This window comes from Taudactylus pleione, unplaced genomic scaffold (assembly GCF_031769625.1).
Source record: "Taudactylus pleione unplaced genomic scaffold, aTauple2 ptg000191l, whole genome shotgun sequence".
Lineage (NCBI taxonomy): Eukaryota > Metazoa > Chordata > Amphibia > Anura > Myobatrachidae > Taudactylus > Taudactylus pleione.
Window position 1 is genome coordinate 2,402,838 of NW_028284593.1, and position 21,307 is coordinate 2,424,144.

The 21,307-nt window shown below is 42.5% G+C and overlaps 1 protein-coding gene across 10 annotated transcripts in view; it reads right to left on the bottom strand.

The window, feature by feature from the left end:
• ARVCF (ARVCF delta catenin family member) overlaps positions 1-21,307 on the bottom strand; it is a 974,893-nt gene that overhangs the window by 21,823 nt on the left and 931,763 nt on the right. For all 10 annotated transcript variants that reach the window (XM_088476674.1, XM_088476676.1, XM_088476675.1 and 7 more), the window contains 3 exons: positions 4,637-4,764; positions 1,848-1,998; positions 312-504 (listed from right to left, as the gene is read on the bottom strand). In XM_088476674.1, coding sequence (XP_088332800.1) covers positions 312-504; positions 1,848-1,998; positions 4,637-4,764 — 472 coding nt within the window. The remainder of the gene's footprint in view (positions 1-311; positions 505-1,847; positions 1,999-4,636; positions 4,765-21,307) is intronic.

Here is a 21,307-nt window from a genome sequence, read left to right on the forward strand (position 1 = left end):
GGATCCAGCACTGACCGTTACCCTGGCTCTATATCTGGGTCTTGTCTGTAGGATGTATTTACAGCCTTTGTTGGAGTACCAAGGTTATATACAGTCAGGTGCATAAATATTGGGACATTGACAGAATTTTTATATTTTGGCCTCTATTCACCACCACAATGGCTTTGAAATGAAACAAACAAGATGTGCTTTAACTGCAGACTTTCAGATTTCATTTGAGGGTAATTACATCCAAATCGGGTGAACGGTGTAGGAATTACAACGGTATCTATATGGTGTTACGATGTCACATTACTGTACAGCTTTGTCACCTGGATTTGTTGATAGTGATGAGTTTTTCGATTCCCTGTGTCTGGATGAGGGAGCGTGCATTTTCAGAGCTATCTGTGACTATTTCATGGATAGTGTTCAGTACAGCAACCACAGTGTCTTCTTCCAAGTTCTTAGCAGGACGTTGCTGCCCTCCCGGCAGATTCCGGACAAGCTGTCCCATGGCGTAATTGCCTGTAGTACAAATAAAGGTGAACTACGGAATGTATGTAGTCTTTCCATAAACTGCACAAAACGTGCAGACATCTAGTGGCTACATCTCATGCATTAACTTATTCAATTATTCCCTATATTAAATATTCACTTACATGAAATACAGACAATCCCATTGCTTAGCTGCTATATTGTTGCTTGGAAACTAGAGAACTTTAACTTTTTATGTGCATTTCATTCCGCTCACTTGAAACATTTACACATCAAACCACAGCAGAAATCTCAGCTTCCATTTGCTGCATAATGATGCCAGTACAGTACATCCTTACAAAACATATTCATTTACTTTGAGGAACTGCTCTTAAAATAAGACCTCATTGCAATCGCAAGAAAAGTCATTTGAACTGTGACTTAATAATGGGTTTGTTGCCCACAGGTGCAGAGATCTGGCTGATCTGGCTGTTCAGCAACACTGCAGAAAAACCAGATCAGGGATCATTGCGGCCAAACTCGTATGGATTGGCAAATCGGTGATTAGGTTGCTCAGGTTCTGTATTAACAGCCAGATCACAATACAGAACATGGACAAACTGAATGAAGACCCCAAATACAAGCTGAGGTGGAATATGAATGAATCAAGCTTTTCACCATATAGGGCCTGATTCAGACCCGCACGCAAGCACTATGCGCTCACTAGCGGGTCGATGTTAGGCCACTGTGCATGCGCACACCGGAGCCGGCTCCGACGCGCGCATGCGTGAGACCTGGCTAGCAATGGGCGCTCCGTCGCTCCGGGTCTCACACCAAAAGGGGGTGGCTGTCGATTTTGATCGAAAGCTCGCACCGTTTTGGAGGTGTGGCATGGGGGGTGGCTTCACAAAAACGGAGGCATTCCCATGCGAACGACTGACATTTGTGGGCGGCCCCACTGACATCACCAGTGATGTCAGTGGGAGAGCTTCCGGCTCTATTAGAGCCAGAAGCTCTCTGGGGCTTGCAGCCATGCGACCCTACCACAAGGGTCTCGTCGCAAGCCCGATGGTCGCGATGGTCTTGACCATCGCGACCATCATCCTGGCCGCTTGCAATAGCAGTGGGTGGTCACCTACAGCTATGCGAGCGGCAAGGAGGCCGCTCAAAAAAAAACAAAAACGCCCTGATTCAGAGCGAGTGCTCTTTCAGAGCGTCCGGCTCTGAATCAGGGCCATTGATTTTTCTATTCATCCATAATGCTTCCATACATGGAACAATGGTGTTAGTCGTACTGATTAAACTGATCAATGGAAATCTTAGTGTGTGTAAGCAGGATAAAGAAAACACAGGTTTCACAGACAGACTGTCCCATTACATTGCAGGACACATACCAATCAAGTCTTTGTTTCGTCTGTCCATAGAAAGGTTCCTCAAAGCTATGGCCACAGCTCTAACCACTTTGTCCGAGTCGGACTGTAGCAGCTCCACAAGCACTGGCAGGCCTCTCTCTTTGCGGACTGTAGCGCGGATATAGGTTGACCACTGAAAGGCAGGATAGATATTTATCGGATTAGGATACCCTGAGCAGAAAACTAGAGAAAGCATTTAACATGCTATTTATAAAGGTGGCCACTTGGTTTGTCAGGGTATAGTGTATTTCATACTGCTATATACAATATATACCTTTACTCTATACATCATTTGACCCACTGTATTGATCATTTTCCCCATTGTTGTTAATAAAGGTCTGCTTTGAAGTAAATTAGAGGTGTACAGGACGGCGGATGCTAGAACGGTGCATGCGGATTTCCTGGTGGTAAATTTTACCCTGAGATCAAATAGGGCAAACAGACGCTATCATGGGCTCAAGAAGCCACAGAGAGAGGCTCCATGGGAGGTTTCGGTCATCCCTGAGCTCGCCCTAGGAAATCTGAGTTATAGTTTTATAGTCATATTGCTCCATTATCCTCGCAGACAAGAACCGACTTTCTCTTACACTGGAGTGACCCCAGTATCCCACATAGGGGGGTATTCAATTAGCCACAGGGTTTACCCCACGACTAACTGCCGGCCAAAATGGCTATTCAACCAAATTGCTTTTTTCCCGTGGTGAAAAATCGTGAGTCACGTGTGGAAACACTGATTCCGCGTAAACTGCGGAATTACTTTTTTTTTTTTTATCCTTGTGCGAGGCGGATTTGATATTTTTTACCTCGCTGTGAGGTTCAGTACGACTGCCTGGTAAACTGCACAGCTAATTGAATAGCTCCCATAGGGTCTTCCCCGAAAGACATTATAACACATACCTATGAATCTGACGATATATCTGAATCCATTTAACTGGTCAGGTCAAAGATACAGCTGAACCATAATCACAAGCAGAGAGATAATGGTAGATATTGGTTTCTCAAATTAACTCCATACTAGACTTGTGCTTTGCTTAGGAGATCTCACGGCTATACAAATTCTATATCTCTTGGATTAACCTTCATTTACCTTGTGCACAGTCTCCAAATTTCTGTGTGGTGGAAACCACCTAAAAAAGTTAGTCCCAATTGTTTGTACCCAAAAGTGAAGATGGGATAGCTCTTCTTAATTTTTAAGTGTCTTCAGCAAGTCACTCAATACCACTATTATTTGGTGCATTACACCTTCTCCAATAATTAGATGCACATACAGAAAACATGGAACGTCCAGAATCAGAAGGGGACCTGTCTGTATGATAGATCTGCAGTTATATGTACATAGCCACTTATGGGCAACTCTCTGTTACTTAATATGAATGGTAGTGAGGAGGCATATTTTAATTAGGTATGTGCAGGCTCGGATTAGTTTGACGTTATCTTTCATGGACAAACATCATCATTCCTGGACAAAAGTCCATGAAAGTTGATGTTTGTCTATGAAAGATGAAGTTTTGCCTCTTTCTGAGACCCGTTTTTTGGCAGGAAAATCCAAACTAATCAGAGTCTGCACATCCCTAATTTTAATGACTGAAAAAATAAATAAATAAATAAATACGACACATTAAAATGTCTACAATGTTTTGTTATCGAGGATTCTTCCACTGGGTGGTGCTGCTCTGTTTCTATGGACAGGAATTTCATTTTGTTGCAGAGCAACAATATAACCGATATGATTTAAGGACAAATACTCAAATGCAGAAAAAAAGATTCTCTGTGCCCAACACAATTTGGTCACTGACACCTCTCAACAACAGAATGAAGGGTCTGGGGATCCCTATGGTCAGAATCCGACAGTCGGAATGCCGGCAGCGGAATCTATGACCTGCAGCCTATGACCACATGTTAAGAAATTCAAATATAAGTTCCTCTAGTTGAAGTATACATAGTGTGTATCTGTTGTGGGATGTCGGTATATTTTCCAGCGTGTTTGAGGTCTAATCACAACTGCTAATGTAGTAAGGAATACATGTAAGAAATATAAAATTAAAATCAACACAACTGCCCATTGTTAAAAATTAATCACTTTTCAAAATAAAACCAGATTTCCGACCATGGGGCCCCATACAGCACGGATCACGATTGCGTATGCAGATTGCGTACTGCGCAGCCATATGCACCACACGTGCGCGGCGATCGTACTGAGATTACGTATGCAGACAGGAATCCATCGCAGAGTGACAGGCCGTGAGGATTTGGTTGTGGTGACGGGGGAGTGGTTGCAGAAACACAGACGTGCCTGTCCACTTGAGCGCCGTTGCATGGGCGTGTATAAATCAGCCACTGAGATTTCTATGCAGCTTGAGTACTCACTGTGTTCGACAAGACTTGCAATTTCTGCGGCTGGTCAGACCTGCTGTAAAATGTGCATGATGGGCCGGTGTGCATTGATGTATATGCAGGACTGCCAGATATTGCAGATGTGAGAAAGCAGTAATGGCTGGGTGGAGGCATACATTAGCATATTTTCGCAGCTGCATTGCCTGAGATTACGCAGCTGGGATCGCAATTGCGAACCATACTGAATCAGGCTCATGGTTACATTTAGTTAGGAATGAGACTGTTTGGAGAGTTGACAATACAGAAGAATCGCCATTCTGATAGAACAGTTAGCCAGGCATAGAGCGTGTAAAACTGCTGACTGTGGCAGAGTATGGAAGGTCACCACTGAGCTGGTTGTGTCTGAATTAATATCATGCCAGTCAGCACCCACTTACAGTCCAATTGCCAGCACTAAGATTCTGCAGTGCTCCTGCCGCTGCCTCCAGTGTGTTGTAGTTCTGACTCTCTGTCAGGATGGATAGATACAGTCGCACAACCTCTGGCTGGTACAAAAGTTCAAAACCTTCAAAAAAATATATATATATGAAAAGAGAAAGTTCTGATTTATACATGTACCGTTCACAAAATGTAAACATTGATCAATATCAAAATATACAACAAGAATATATTAAATTTTAATCATTTATTGCTAATGACCACAATAAAAATAAATATTTGTACATACATCTGCATTTAGCACAGCATATGAAGAAGTATAATTTGTATACATTTGGCTGTTAAATCTGGGGACTTCGTGCTTTGACAATGCTACATAATGCTATTCAAAAACATTTATTTTGCCAGTTATGTACTGTGCCTTTTTTGAAGAAGAAATAAAGTGGAAGGGATACATGCTTTTATTATTGTTTCTTATTCAATATAATAAAATCTACCAGATGTCAAAACTAATAGGCTGAAAAAAAAAAAAAGTTAAGAAGTAGACTCTGCAAAAGCTGCAGAACACTACAGCAACTGGACGGGAATGAAGTCCCCCCATTTACAGTATGGGACTAGACCCCATCTCCAATATTTCATGGTGGTGCAAAATTCAATAATAGCTGTGTGCTTCCCCAAAGCAGAGAGCACCCCTAAAGTATACTGCATCCAATTGTATCTTGCTCTGCTAAATGAAATCTTGTTTTTGCTTTTCTCCAAGAAACAAGGATCTTTATGTGCATGCTCCATTCTGCCCACTTTCTACCACTGGCTGGCGCAAACTTCAGCTCCTTTCCAAATGCTGCCATATTGCCCTGCAAACCCTTGCCCTATGACAGAATGTATGATTTGTGCATTGTAAATTAAGTCCATAATGTAAAAAAAATAAAAAGGTAACAATTAAAATTTAGACTTGAAAACCGCGATCTTTCCAAGTAGGTAAAGATTCCAGAATATTATTTTAGTTCAGATTGTTGTTAAATCTTTCCACCATTTCTTTTGTAATTGGGGAAATCTTTGCCTTCTGGGTAGGTGTAGAATTTCAATAGAGCGACACACAGCTCTGCAGCCACAAGAGGGCAGTATAAACACTCTTATCAATCTGCTCAAGGTCACTCAAGGAAATGAATGCACCAAGCCATTTCTAACAGTTCTCCAATGTTCCCATTGTCACCACCTAAACCAATGTACAACCTTATTGCTATTACTTCATGTATGAAAACTGAACACTCCTCAGTACAAAGCAAAACACACATGCAAATAACAACGCATCTGAGTGAATGGACAAAGGTTTGCTAGGATCAAAAGCAACATTAGTGTGAGTAATTAATCTAGCTCCAAGGACCAGCTCTATGATATGGAACAACCACTTCTATCCAGGAAAGGGTTACACATGGATAGATAGAAATGGGATAGCCATCACAAACATTTCTGTTTAAAACAATATTAAGTTTTATTTCTTGGGACAAAAAAGCTGACATTAATGTTATACTATTCCATTAAGAGAATCTGTTCCTGGACTATTCAGTACAATAACATTAAACACTGTGGGTAGCAATTACTTTAATACCTTTTGTGTATCTCTAAATTCTCTTTAAGTACATACCATCTCCAGCAGCAATATACTCCTGTAGGAGTCACAGGGATACCAACATCCACTGGTAAATTAGAAATGTCCAATTTTTTTTTTTATCAGATTTGATTTAAACATCACTAATATCTTAACTCACCACTAAAAAATAATAAAGATCTAATAATTAATTAGCTCCTTTTACTGCCACATTCGCCATTATTTTCTAGCAGGTTTTCCTTACTCAGACAGGCAAAGTACACTAAGTGTAACATTAGGGTAAGGCAGATGAGAACAATAAAATTTTCGGCACGTACACATCCTGGGAGGTGAAAGTATTTCTATGTCTCTTCCCACTGACTCCGAGGTCAGCTGACTGCTATTTGTGTATGTAGACAAAGACCCAGAGGTGCAGGCCCCACAGATCCGGGCATGGAGCCACCAATACAATATTGTTTTCACTATGACCTTAAAAATTCAACAAGGAACAGGAGGGTCAATAGAACACACCAGCTGTATTACTGTAATGTTCATTACAAATGTTAGCATTATGTTCTCTGCATGTTAACAATCGCATCAAAAGCATTCAATTGTAAATCCATCATGATTGTTTACTCAAACGCAGTTTTCCAGATTCCAATACGGTTGTGTATAGATCCCCTTCAGTGAATGTACCAGACAGGAGTGAAGTGAGGGCACAAGTGCGGTTCCATGCCCTGACAACGATGTTATTTAGTCTCCACTGTTGTATCTGGCCACCAATAGTAGAAATGTGTACGCTCACCACGCTTTAGGCATGGTGGCTTGCTTCGCTCGCCACACGTGGATAGTAACAGATGACATCAGGGTACATCTACTGGAGGGGATCTATCCGCAACCATGCCAATCCCCAGCAGTGTGGCAAGCTGGAGGCGGAGCGGACTCTCTATAACTCAAAGAGACAGATCCTTTATTAGCTCATGTGCAATATCCTTGCAGTGTGGCCAGAGGAGGAGCGGACTGTTTGTAACTGGAGTAGGTGGATGAGGACAGGAGACACGCCCGCCATTAACTTGAGGCTTAGTGACACCGCAGGCTGCACAGACACGCCAGGTAGGAGCCAGGGGCGGCACAACGGTCAGGATTTAAAAAATATTAAATAAATTAGCCATCGGAAGACCATCGCTTTATTACCATTCGATGGCAGCAAACATTGGAACACCGCCATCGAATGGTAAAAACACTACCATTGAAAGAAAACCATTAATGGTCTGTAAACATTGACCATCGATGTCCATCCCTAGTGCTGAGTATGATGCATGGTGACCTGGACTTTATTGCCACACTCCTCAATTAAATTATACCTCGCAAATGTCCAGAATAGCAAACTCAGGGTACAAGCCTGATCCACTGCAGGCACATATACAGTATTTCCTGTGAGGCTGCAATGATTACCCATTAGGTCATATAATTTTGAAAGTGAGGACTAGGGACTGTCCCATGAAAAGTAGGACTACTGTAAAGTGGTAAAATGACAACAAGCATTGAAATAAACTAATTATAAAAAGGTTCTACTAAAATATAAAATCACAAAAGCTGCAGCTTATCAGAAATAAAAAGATATTTGACAATTGGTGAGAGTGGTGGAATTTTTTTTTTTTCCTATGAACAATAGACTTCCATTATTTAAATCCATTAGAGCAGAGGTTCCCAAACGCGGTCCTCAAGTTTTAGAGGTATCCATGGTCGAGCACAGGTCATTAAATCAAATTGACTGAGGTACTAATTAATTCACCTGTGCTCAACTATGGATCTCTCTGTAGGGGAGCCTTGAGGCCAGTGTGTTTGGGAAACTCTGCATTAGAGCATAACTTCCAAACTTTGAAGTGGCCAATGAGGGATTTGGTATTACTAGGGTTACTGCATCCTTTGTTCCCAGGCAAAATTACATCAACTCCTTAAAATACATTAAACTAATGCAAAAAGAAACCTTTAGGAATTTCGCACCCAAAGACAATTTTTAGAGTAAATTGATGCTTTGCAGATTTGAATCAGATCCATCTGTTTGGAAGGAATAATAGGATGGGAAGAATTGGGTTCAAAAGTGGGACAGTTTCTCAAAAAAAGCAGGACATTTGCATAGTACCCAACAGTCCTGTAAGGGATAGTTCTGTGTTTTGCAAAAAACAGGGACAGGAACATACTGACCATATATTATGTATGCTGGACCACAAGTGATTAAAGCTTTGGGGACTTACTGTACTTATAGAACAAGTAAAACCAGTAATTCAAATAAAATAAATCTCAGAATGTGTATTACGGAGCTGAATAATATGCAAAAAATAACTGGACTATTTATTCCTAACACATACCTCTCAATATTTAGTCATGTCAATCAAAACAAAAGAAGCCCCACTCTAATCAGCCCAAGCACTGCCCTGACTACTTTTGGTTGAAACGCTGCCCATTTGGGAATGTCCGGCCACAACTAAGAGACAGTTTTTCACTGAACATGCTCAGCATGCTCCCTCTCGCTCCTCTACAACTGGTTGCCATGGAAGAAGGGATGTGCTTTAACCTACAGCTTAGAAAAGTTGCAATGCAGAAATACACCGTGTGGATTCGTGCACTGGGACAGGACCAGTTATATCACAGCAATTAAGATGGGAAGCAATCGGGAAGTCGGGGGACGCAATGCAGACCGCCGGCTTCCCGACTGCTTAATCCCTGCAAGGGTTAAATGATAGGCGTTGAAATCCCGACGCCTGTCATTTTACCTACGCCCGGCATCCTGATCGATCCCCATCCCACTATGGAACACGGCATCAGCTGGGCCAATAGCAAAATCTGGAGGTCCATCCATCTGTGGCTCCCTGTTCTGCACCTCTGTGTATGCGGGGCCAGCACCTGCACAGTGAAGCCCTAAACACTGCACATTGTGGGAGCGGGAGGATACACAGGCATTTATGGGTCTCCATCGCCTCTGGACCAGATGTCTCCTAACTCACGTAAATATCTGAGAGCTATAGGAGGCTAACATAGCAGCATTCATTTTGACCGTGAAATGGGAATAGGCAGGACTTTGGAATGACATTCTCCCTCTTACCCCCATGCACGTCTATGGTTGAATCAGCAATCTTACAAAAGTAGGAGCATAGTGATGTACCGGGATGGAAAAACAACTAAAATCTATACATGCATGTGTATCCTTTTACTGGTCTATCATAATGTTTAGTTTATATAATTGTTACATGTTCAGGCTCTTATTACTTCTCTCAATAACAGGAGTGTGTGGATACACTGGCTGCAGTCACATAGGGTAAAGGGGTGTAGTATGCTGGGATTCTTCCTATAGGCCATTTACACTGAAAACTTTCTGTATTCACTAAAACAAAAAACAAAACTATTAAGTGATTAAGACTACTGCAGTTATTTAGTGAATAGACACAAACATCTTTATATGTGAAAAGATGCTGTAAAGCCATAAAAACGACTAAGGATTTCCATGCTGGTAGTGATTGCAGCCTATCTAAACAAAATCTGCTGTATAGGCGGTATACAGCCTCCCATACATCTGATCCTCTCTTCCCGTGTAGTCACTAGGCGAGCTTAGTGCTGCTATTTATAGATGTGAGCATCATTATAATCACCCAGATTTTATCGTCGCTAGATTACTTGGTTTGGGGAAGGAAAATAGGTTGGAAATTGAACAGATGAGGGGCCAGCAGCTGCAATGTCCTTCCTGGCCAAAGAAGGAGAGATATGTCTTTTCTGACCATTTCTGCTTATGTGTAATACATTTAAGCACCCGGATAATACATATAAATGCACGCATATAACAGAACATCCAGAGTTGCAAATGCTATCCTTATTAGGTGAATAATACAATATTTATCAAATAGCATAAATAACATCTCTGAAAAACAAAAGAGCCGTTGCAGTAATAACCCCAATGAAGAATGTATACGGCACAAACTGAAGCTAAACAATTGTGACAATGTGGAACGTGGATACGAACACAGGGGCATCATTAACACAGTTAATAAAGAAAACACAGGGACAGCCTTACAGGAGCTGGAGTGTAGCTAGCATCAGTCAGCAGGGGCCCTGAAGCATACAGTTGCTATGGCTACCTCATCTCTGACAGCAAAGGCAAATACACAATTATTTACAGAATTCATCCATACTGTAAAAATAGTTGGTAGCCACAGGCATGTTGTACAAAGAGGAAGTTCCGTGTACCCTTAATACAAGCCATCTCTATCTGAGATAATACAAGCCATCTCTATCTGAGTTAATACAAGCCATCTCTATCTGAGATAATACAAGCCATCTCTATCTGAGTTAATACAAGCCATCTCTATCTGAGTTAATACAAGCCATCTCTATCTGAGAAGTCAGGAGACCCATCTGAATGACTGAAGACAACTTTTACCTGACATAACTGCACAGCTATTATTTCTTTCTACTAATTGGCACACATAGTAAGTTGTTACTATAAATCCAGCATCTGGCTAATCTGAGATTACTCACATATCCTTGAATGGTGTCACATGTAATAAACTCTGCACACACTTGGCACAGACAGGTTAATGTGGGGTTAGTATATTATCCTCCTTAAATCCAGACTGATTTACAGCAATCCAGAGTAAATAAAGAATAAATAAATGCACGCGCACACACATACACACGAGCACACACATACACACGCGCACACACACATACACACGCACACACACACATACACACATACACACGCGCACACACATACACACGCGCACACACACATACACACGCGCACACACATACACACGCGCACACACATACACACGCGCACACACCTATTTAGCTGCATATTCACAACCTACAATAATATTCTAGCATTGGAATATGAGGGATTAAGGAAATCTGCTGATTAGAATACCGTGGCTGTGACACGAGAGGGGGGTAAATAGGTGTACAGCTGCATGCTTCAAAGGCTTTTCAAGCTCCAACTTCAAAGGCAGAATATTCCGTAGTTGAATATGCAAGGGCTGAATGCTTTGGTTCCCCTTGCTGGTAGTTAAATCAGGATAATGCCATCTTGATTGAACATCTGTGGAGCATTGCATTTTAACTGCCTGACCAGGTTGTAAGTTACAACCGCAGCGCCAACACGCCAAAAGACCAACAGAATCTACAGTAAGAGCTGGATCTTTTGCATTAGAGCTGAGCATTCAGACCTCTGAGGGATGCAGCTGCAGCCAGAGGGTAAGAGAACAGGCGATGACCAGCGAGAAAAACTCCCTAAAACAGAATATAGGGTGAAAGTGCTTGAAAGAGAGAACACCCACAAACACACACATCTAGACTGAGTTTCAGAACACTCCAATAAACGGATCTAAACACCAATCCTCTTAAATACCATATTCATATACTTAACTTGAGAGCTATCAGTTATAGGGGTCTATTTACTAAGCAGCGTTAGGAGACAAAGTGAAATGAAATCAGGTACCAGCCAATCAGCTCCTAACTGCCATGTCACAGGCTGTGTTTGAAAAATGACAGTTGGGAGCTGATTGGCTGGTACCTTATCTCCTTTCACTTTGTCTCCTAACACTGCTTAGTAAATAGACCCCATAGTGTGAATTGTGAGCACCTTGGGCCTGATTCAGCAGAGGACGCAGTAGCTATCGCAGCTGCTTACATGGTAGTATAGGGATGGACATTGGAAACTGAGGTCTAGCAACCATCGCTGTTTCCAATTCGATTTAATTACTTTTTTGATCAAATGTCGGGAATTCGATGGTGGCCAGCCATCGGATGCAGCTTTCCGATGCCCATCCGATGATTGGCTGTGGGGCTAAGCACACATGCAAGCTAGCCGCCGCATATGGTAAAAAGAGGCCAGGAAATCTCTATTACTTGACCTTCACCCACAACGGCGGCCGTTTTGTGAAACGGAGCTCATTGCCGCCCCAAAACGGCAGCAGACTGTCAATCACTGATAGTCTGCTGCCGAACTGCAAGTAGCAACACAGATCCGTACTGCACATGCACAGTATGGGTCCGGCGCGTGCGCAGTTTCCCGAACGTCGAGAATCTGTGTGAAAAAATAGACTGCGTCCTCTGCTGAATCAGGCCCCTTGTCATTCCAGATATATGCACCATCAGTTACATCTTTCATTGTATAACAAACACATTTCTCAGTAATTTTATACCCAGGACTCCACACGTAGCATATCTTATACATGGAACTATTTCATAGTGGCCTATACTCCCACTCCTAAGTTCAAAGAGTTAGGAACTGCTAGTTCTATTTGAGGGGCGCAGCAGCAGAGCAGATATAGCTGCAGGGTCCAGTACTCCAGTGACAGTACAGCCCCAGCCCTGCCCACCTACTGATCCTGCAGACAGCAAGGCAGCTCCTGGCAGAGGCCAGGGTGAGCTGCAGGCGCCAGCCACATACAATCAGACTGAAAGCCTGCGTTTGCTTTCAGCCCGAGGCACCCGGCCAGCCAGAGAAGAGGAGTGGCATGGGATTTGTAGTTTGAACACTTAACAAAGATGGCCGCTGCTGGAGCTAAACGGCTATTCTGAGCATGTGTGCTGGGAATTTGGAGAGTAAGGGTGAGACATCCTGACCTGGGACTGTTGTGAGGGGAGGGGATAATGAGTATAAAATATATAAAGGGTGAGGGGAGGCGGTTATGAGCATAAAATATGAAAAGGGTATGGGGAGAGGGTTTTAAGCATAAAATATATGTAATGGGTGAGGGAAGTTTGTATGGGTATAAAATATATTATGGGTGAGAGGAGGGGGTTAAAAGCATAACATATATAAGTGGTATGGGGAGGGGGGTTATGAGCATACAATATGTGCTTATAATTGGGCATAATGACATGGGAGAAGAGTGTGAAATTCGAAATGAAAGAGGAAACAAGTGATAGAAGCAAAAAGATAAATAATAACGAGTAATCAAACTCATTGCGTATAATAAAACTAGTTGATAAATAGGCCCCGAAGTACTTTAATTCTCACAAGATTTATAATAGCTTCCATACTCACTACCAGTCTTCAGATGCGTATTTTATTCATTTCTGAAATTATTCACCGATTTCTTCCCGTTTCTGAAACTAGTCATAAGAATTCAAAGTGATACCAAATAAAAGGTGTATGCACTGTGTACCGCTGAGTACCATCAGCCGAAAACACTGATTATATCCCATTAGGTGGATGGGGGAAGTAATGGTTGGATGGGAGTTAGCAGAAATGTGGTGTGGGGGTTTGAGAGGGGAGGGGAGATGACATGAGGGGGGCTGGTAGGGGGGGGAAGGGAGGTGGTGGTGGGGGGGGTGAATGAGTAGGGATCACATGTTGTGAAATGTTTTTATAGTATTGTCTTGCAAACTGGTTATGTATTCTATACTGGGTATGGACTGTCTTCGTGCTGCTTACCGGAATTTGAAGACATCGCCGGACAGGTAAATTTACACGAATGGCTGCAAAACATTACTATATATCGCATCGAAGTGATGCAGTATATATACTGATATTTTGCAGTAGCCAATTCATGTTCATATCTCTCCACTTTGTCTCTCTCCAAGATTTGATACATCTCCCCCTAGGTATCTATGTGTACTCTGCACCTGACTATTAACAGCAAGAATATATCCCTGCTTCCCGTGGTAATGACAGGCATTCACAACACAAACAGAAGAATATAATTTGAAGACCACAGAATTGCTATTGGTGCCAAAGCACATTTACTTTCCACAGTCTGAAACTTAGATATGTTTTTTTTTATACACATAGTTTAACTTTCCTGGACCTTATAGCTGCAATCCCCCCCAAAAATGATATGTGTATTTAACATAACCCACTCGGGTTTACAGTAAGTAGGGTCATGGTGTTGTTATTCCTTTCATACTTTTTTCTATCAACTGATACCTCTCCTTCCTCTGCCATCATGCAAATGAGGGACGGCCCTGACTAAAGCTGGGTACACACTAGGTCGACTTGACAGCTGAATTGCCGTCGCGCCTACCATGTGGCTGATTCAGGTAAGTATACACACTTACCGATCGGCCTCTCTACATGGCGTCCTGATGTCACAGCTGGGTGGCATTTGAATTTGCCCAACCAGCTGTGAAGTCAGTCCCTGAAGCAAGTGTACAGGCAGTCAGCGGACCTGTGTGCTGCACAGCCAACGCGATGTCTGTACGATGTCATTCACAGACATATCGGAGGTGCACACTTGCCGTCACGCTTGCGATATGTTGCCAATTTGATTGAACGCCCGACATATAGCCCAGTGTGTACCCAGCATTTGAGATCAAGGGATTGTCTCTTTGTTAATCAGCTTCAGAATGCAGGGTGAATTACAACAAGTCTGGTATTTCTGAAACAGTAGCCATCCTGTGTAATTAATCACTTCCCGAGGAAAACCTTGCATGTTTTTGCTCAAACCTCTATGGCATAACCTCTATGTAGTTTAAACGTGCAAGGCTTCATGACTAATTGAGTCGTCCCCTTAGTGTTTTTTTTTTTGTGAGGTTTACAAGAGGATAATACTTACACCTGACCATGAAGTTTATGTGCACGTCTGTCATACATACACTCCCTGTGAATGCCAGGTTATCAATTGCTCTTCTTTGCCCCAATAATTACATTTTCCTCCTGCAGGGTGTATGGTGTAAATTTAGATCCAAACCCATTCCATGACTACTCTAGGATTTTCACATATGCCTGTTGCTAAGACTGCTGATAGGGGTAATTGAACATTGATTTGAGAACACGGTTTTGAATCTTTCAGATGCAAAATCATGCGGTCAGTACACAGGATCCAATTATTTCAACATCTAACTGAAAAGATTCCTGATTATGTTGAGCGTGCTGTGGTCATCTCTCCCATGATGCACAGCGGTAGGGAATATGTTGGTACATCACAATAATCATATATCACAAGCAGCAGCAAACAATAAAGCTAGCAATACTGAGCAAGTACGGGAGATAGAAATAGCTGATATGTAAAAGCCAGTTTAGAGAGGGATGGTCCATTAGGGAAATCTCAATTTAGGCAACCACTCATCTAGGATTCAAACTCTTAGAGAGCAGAGCTAGAGTATGCCATGTTGCTGTGAATTATTAATGATTTATGGCAAGGTGATATTTGTACTCTGGACAAGTAGTGTTTAATGGCTCATTATGGAATAGTCATGATAATGTAATGGTGGCCTGCTTACATCCATGGGGATGCTGAATTAGTCTTATGCCCAAAGGGCAAAATTAAAAGATTCTTTCCAAATGGAACCTTTACGTATAATACACGAGTACGTTTAAACTAAAAGGATAGCCTTTATATTATAAATGGTGAAAGTGCTGTACATGATGATACAAAGGGATAGAGATGGCTGTAAACACAATTTCCCTCCGCAAATGGCTTCTTTTTTCTACTTACACAATCCTTTCCCATTTTGACTGAGAAGCATTTTGCGCTTACAGCCCCTTGCGCATAGGTAGAAGGATTGCGGGTTGGAGGAGAGCGTGTAAGTGCAGCCAAAGTACGGTCAGAGCGTGTTTGCGTGAGAACATATCTCATGCTAACCAGAAGGAGGATGTATGCGCTTCTTATTGGACGGAGTGAACCTGCAGATGCTCGACCCCTGCTGCAAAATGCAAACTAAATGATGAGGTCGATCGTCACTTCTGATAGGTTGAATGAGCATCTCACTTATGCTAATACTATAGTAATGTTGCTGCAATTACATATTTGCATTATTACTATTATTAATAACAGTAATATTTGCAATTGGTTCACACCAATAAAGCATAGTCCCATAATATAGTCTAAAGTGAAAGGCGACGGATGTGTATATTGATTTAAGCTTCATTAATACTTAATCATTTTGGCTTTTGTCTTGTTTTGATTTCAATCTACATAGTAGATGCCTGGACACTTAGTATATTGTGTATGAATTGTAAAAGATTAGCATTTATTACTAGCCCTGTAAAGCCACAGCTCCTGGCATAAACCAGACGCATATACTACTGTTCTCTCCAGGTGCAGGTATGGCCAGATCTGCCAGCTAAGTACAATGCACCTTTTTCAGGACACTTTTGTGATTTAGATGCAAATTCTGTCCAACGTTACTGTACAGTGCAAGCTTTTTTCTTTGATAAACACACAAACATTTGTAGATAAGAGAAGACATGGGTATATGGACAATTTTAGGTCAATGTTCTTTTGAGATTTTTTTTTTAAATTGGGTCAGGGATGTGGCCTGACAGGAGTGACATCAAAGCAGAGTTGGGCAGGTGAGGTGCTTGCTGATGCCCTCTGTCCGGAACCTATCAATGGTGCTTTGGTTCCTGCACCATTCATCTTAAACTGTAGAAAAGATAAGGGACTGGTAAGAATAAAGGTGGAGGACAGGGTGTGACTGGATTACAGCCCAGCAAGTACACAGAGTTAGAACAGGTAGTCATGCCAACAATATAAAGGCAGTGACTGCGTGCAAGGAGATAAAATATCCACTGTACAGGACAATGGATGGGAAGGCTTAAGTGCTTATTAAGTGTTTAGGTTTTAATATATCTGTGTATTTGTGGACCATTAGAAAAGAATCTACTGTGTCTACAAGTGTCACTAATCTACTGCACTGCAACTCTATTCACTTGTATAAACTTTAAGCTCGTCAGCACAAGACCTATTTTCTCTTGTGTAACAGGGTGGTGGGGGGGTACTGTGTAATGTCTTTTATGTCCGTTTCCCAAACATTGGGCAGTGTCAGCCACATTAATGGCCTGATTCAGCGACGGACGCAATGGCGATTTTTACACAGCTCAATCGATTGTTTTCCATTGTGCATGTGTATAAGCCGCACTGCGATTGTCTTGCGATTCCGCACGCACAGAGGATCCCTTCACAAACTGAGTGACATGTTGTCAGCATTTGGGGGAGGTAATGGAGGGGGGGGTCAGAAATACGCAGGTGAGACTTAGCGTGAAAGCGCCGTTACATGGGCGTGCATAAATTAGCCATTGTGATCTCCTAGGCAGCATGAGAGCCCTCTGCGTGTCAGGAGCGCTGCCGCGTCGGTCTCACTATGCTCAGGTGATCTATGGAACCATTAGCATATGTTCGTAGCTGCATTACATATGAAATTGCAGCTGCGATTGCATTACTGTCCGTCTCTGAATCAGGCCCTAAGATTGTAGGTTTGTTCAGCAAACCGGAAACATGGCTGTAATTTCATTCCTGAGAACAGCAATGGGAGGAAGAGAGCACAGTTCAGTTTCCAAAATATCTTATGTATATAGGGCCTGATTCTGAGAGCAAAAATGAGCAAGTAACTGTATACCTGGACAAGCCATGCTGCAATGCAAGGGGTGCAAACACATACATGTTTTCCCATGCAGGGTAAATACTGGCTGCTTTTGCATGTAGCCCACAAATGCTGGACAGCTTTATTTTTACACTGCAATTTAGATTTGACTTTGTACACACCCCTCCCAAATCTATATCTCTGCACATTTTACATCTACCCCCCACCTGCATGCAGCATAGTTTTTACACCCACGACACTCCCACAAGATGGAAGCGTTTGCTGCGATCGCATGGTCGCTGCCCAGTTACCACCCAGAAATGCCCATTCCATGGTCAATTGACACGCATGCGTAGTAAGGCAGATGTAAGCTCCTATGAGCAGGGCCCTCTACCCTCTTGTGCTTCTCCTTACTCTACCTTCATCTACTTCTTACTGTCTACCAGGGCACCTAACACTTGGTTGCTTTGCATTGTTGCTTATCTGGGTGTTATGGTCGGGAATGTAGCAATGTATATTATCCATGTCCTGTAATGTATTGTATTGTACTGTACTGTAAGTCACTGTATATCAATCTATTTATGTACTTTGTAAGGCGCTGCGGAACACTTGTGACGCCATATAAACAAACGATAATAATAATAATATCCACGAGATCAGTGCGCATTTCCACTTGCATCTAACTCAGAATTTGTCCCAAGGAGAGCAGGAAGCATGAATAGTGCCAACGGAGGAACAAGAGAAAAGAAGGATTCAAGAATTCAGCTTGGCACTAAGCTATAGGTTGGAGTTGGACTACTAGTGACACATATTATTGGATGTATGATTATCCATTATTATAAATGCAATGTGTCAAAATACTAAGTAACATCGGGTGGGTGATATAACAAATCATATAAAAACAGAATATATACATAAGAGGCTGACAAACAAAGTGTACATGTGGGTGAGGGTAGAGAGGGCTCAGCAGGTGACCTACTTATCACCACTGGAAGCATGTCACCATGTGCCCATCACACAGCAAGCTAAAGAAATGTAGTTCCAGGTACCGCACAGAACCTTACAGCATTGTGATCAGATACACAGCACTAAGAGTACTACTGTACATCCTACTGAACCCCTGCCAATCACAGTACAGTAAGACCTACAACACTGTTCACTATGATACCAACCACATCACTAAAATAAGTACTGTACTCAGTACAGTGTCTGTGCACTAGTACAGTAATGTGGGCACCTGCGAGGAGCACGTACTGGGTTGAAGTTATATGGGTCATATTAAAACAAAATATGGGGGTGCATAAGGGTATATGGGGCTATATATAGGGCATGAGAATACACCTAGATTATGGTCTGCATTTGATATTGTGATTATGGGATAATACTTTATGCCATACACAGTCTAATGAATTTGGTATCTGGAATGCAGCAATTTTATGGATTAAGGGCCTGATTCAGAGCCGGACGCTCTGACAGAGCGCTCGCTCTGAATCGGGGCCGGCCCTCTGGTTTTTCAGAACGGCCTCCTGGCCGCTTGCATAGCTGTCGGTGACCACCCACAGCTATAGCGAGCCGCCATGATGATGGTCGCGATGGTGAAGACCATCGCGACCATCGGGCTTGCGACGAGACCCTTGCGGTAGGGTCTCGTTGCCGTAAGCCCAAGAGTGCTTTCGGCTCTAACAGAGCTGAAAGCACTCCCACTGACATCACTTGTGATGTCAGTGGGGTCGGCCCCAGATGGTAGGTGTTCCCATGGGAACACCTCTGTCTGGGCAGCCATGCCCCTGGCCCGCCCACCAAAGGGGGCATGCGGTCACTCGACATCGACAGCACGCCCCCTTTGGTACAAGACCCGGAGCGACGGTTTGCCCGTCGTTATCCGGGTCTCGCGCATACGCACGATGGAGCCGGCTCCGTCGTGCGCATGTGCACTGGGCCACCATCGACCCACTTGAGAGCGCATAGCGCTCGCGAGCGGGTCTGAATCAAGCCCTAATTTCCTAAATCGGAACTTCTCAGGCTGATGTATTTAATACTTACAGTTTTGCCATGCTTGCACATTAAATATCTACATTTGTGTGACCCCCATCATGTAAATATATATTCTTTTGACTACACTACATTCTATATATATATTCACTTTTATGCTGCAATAATTAGATATTTATGTCAAACAAAGCATGTCATGTACATTGTTATTACTGGACTGTGAGCTGTAGTGTATTACACTGCACTCTGCAATAAGCTTAAGGGGCACATCCACTAGGCGACTACTGAAGGACTGAACGATAACGCTATCATTATCATTCAGTTGTTCAATATATCGTTCAGTGTAGACACCCTCCCTCATACCTGAACATGGTCAATCTGTCATTATCGGCAGATTGACCGGCAATGACCAGCGGGAGCGCGCATCGCTGGTCGTTTCCGACATTTTAGTGCCCAATTCATTCACGATTAATGAGTGATTGAACGATAGCGATAATATAATAATAATATCGCCTAGTGGATGTGCACCATAAGACATTAGGGCCTGATTCAGAGTTGCACGCAATGCCCATGTACAAGTAGTTGAGCACACTACATCTCCTACAGCACATGCGTTACACAGAGTGTAGGCACAACGGCGCTGGTGATTGAGAGGCACAGTAACAGAAATGTCTAGGAAAAGTCCTGGGTATTTCTGGGTGGTTACTGGGAGGTGGCTGAAGACATGCACGGGGATGGTCCGTCTTATTGGCGTTTTATGGGAGTGTGGCAGGCGTGTTACTGAACTAGTGTCATACACAGATACTCAATCATTCACAGCGGAGGCAATGCTCAGATGGAAAATCTGCACCTGCCATGGGGCTGGAACAAGTTTCAACGTGACCGATGGTGGCGTCTAAAGATGCACCAGCCGGTATTACAGTGTTAACAGGCATCTCAGTCCTTGCACATTCATACACAGGGATGGACACCAGGGAAGGGCTTTGTAGTGGCATTTACATAAAGTAACAGGTGGGCGATTGCCAAGAGACGCAGACATTATCACAACTGCGTCCAACTTTGAACCAGGCCCCATAGTGGCCATGAATTAGACATATAGATTTGATAGTGTTAAATAATGAAAACAAAATACAGAGCAGTTACATTTGCACCAGATACCTAAGTGCGCTAGACTGTGTGTGGCATAAAGAATAATGCCATATACAATGCTTGTTATAGTAAAAACATCACAAATAAGTTATTAACATATAAATATGTAAAATGCGCATGCTGAATGTGTGATCTAAAACTCAAACCCATTTAAAGTGCCCAAAATAATAATGAGAGAGTGATGCCTTGTTACACTAGTAGCTACAGTAGCAACAGGTATTTTTAAACATCACATGAGTCTAGTTGAACAGTCTGAATATAAACCAGGCTCCTAGTGAAACGATTAGCCTTCAAGCTCTATAAACAATTGTCAAGGAGTACACTAAATCATTTTATATAAAACTACCTTTTAGGTTTGTCTTGTGGACTGACCACCCAAACCGAAGTGAAAAAGTAAGATTGTAGATGCTCAATACAAAAGTGACAAGTATGATATAGCAAAGAACTAATATTTAAAGAAACGATCGTCCAATAGGGGATATTGCGACCACTCGCAACAAAAAAAAATACTAAAGAAAACATCATATAACATCACATCGCAATTCCAACTATTTATTACCTTATTGCAAAAGGGTTGGTGTAATGGTTAGCATTATTGCCTCACAGCACTGAGGTCTTGGGTTCTATTACCACC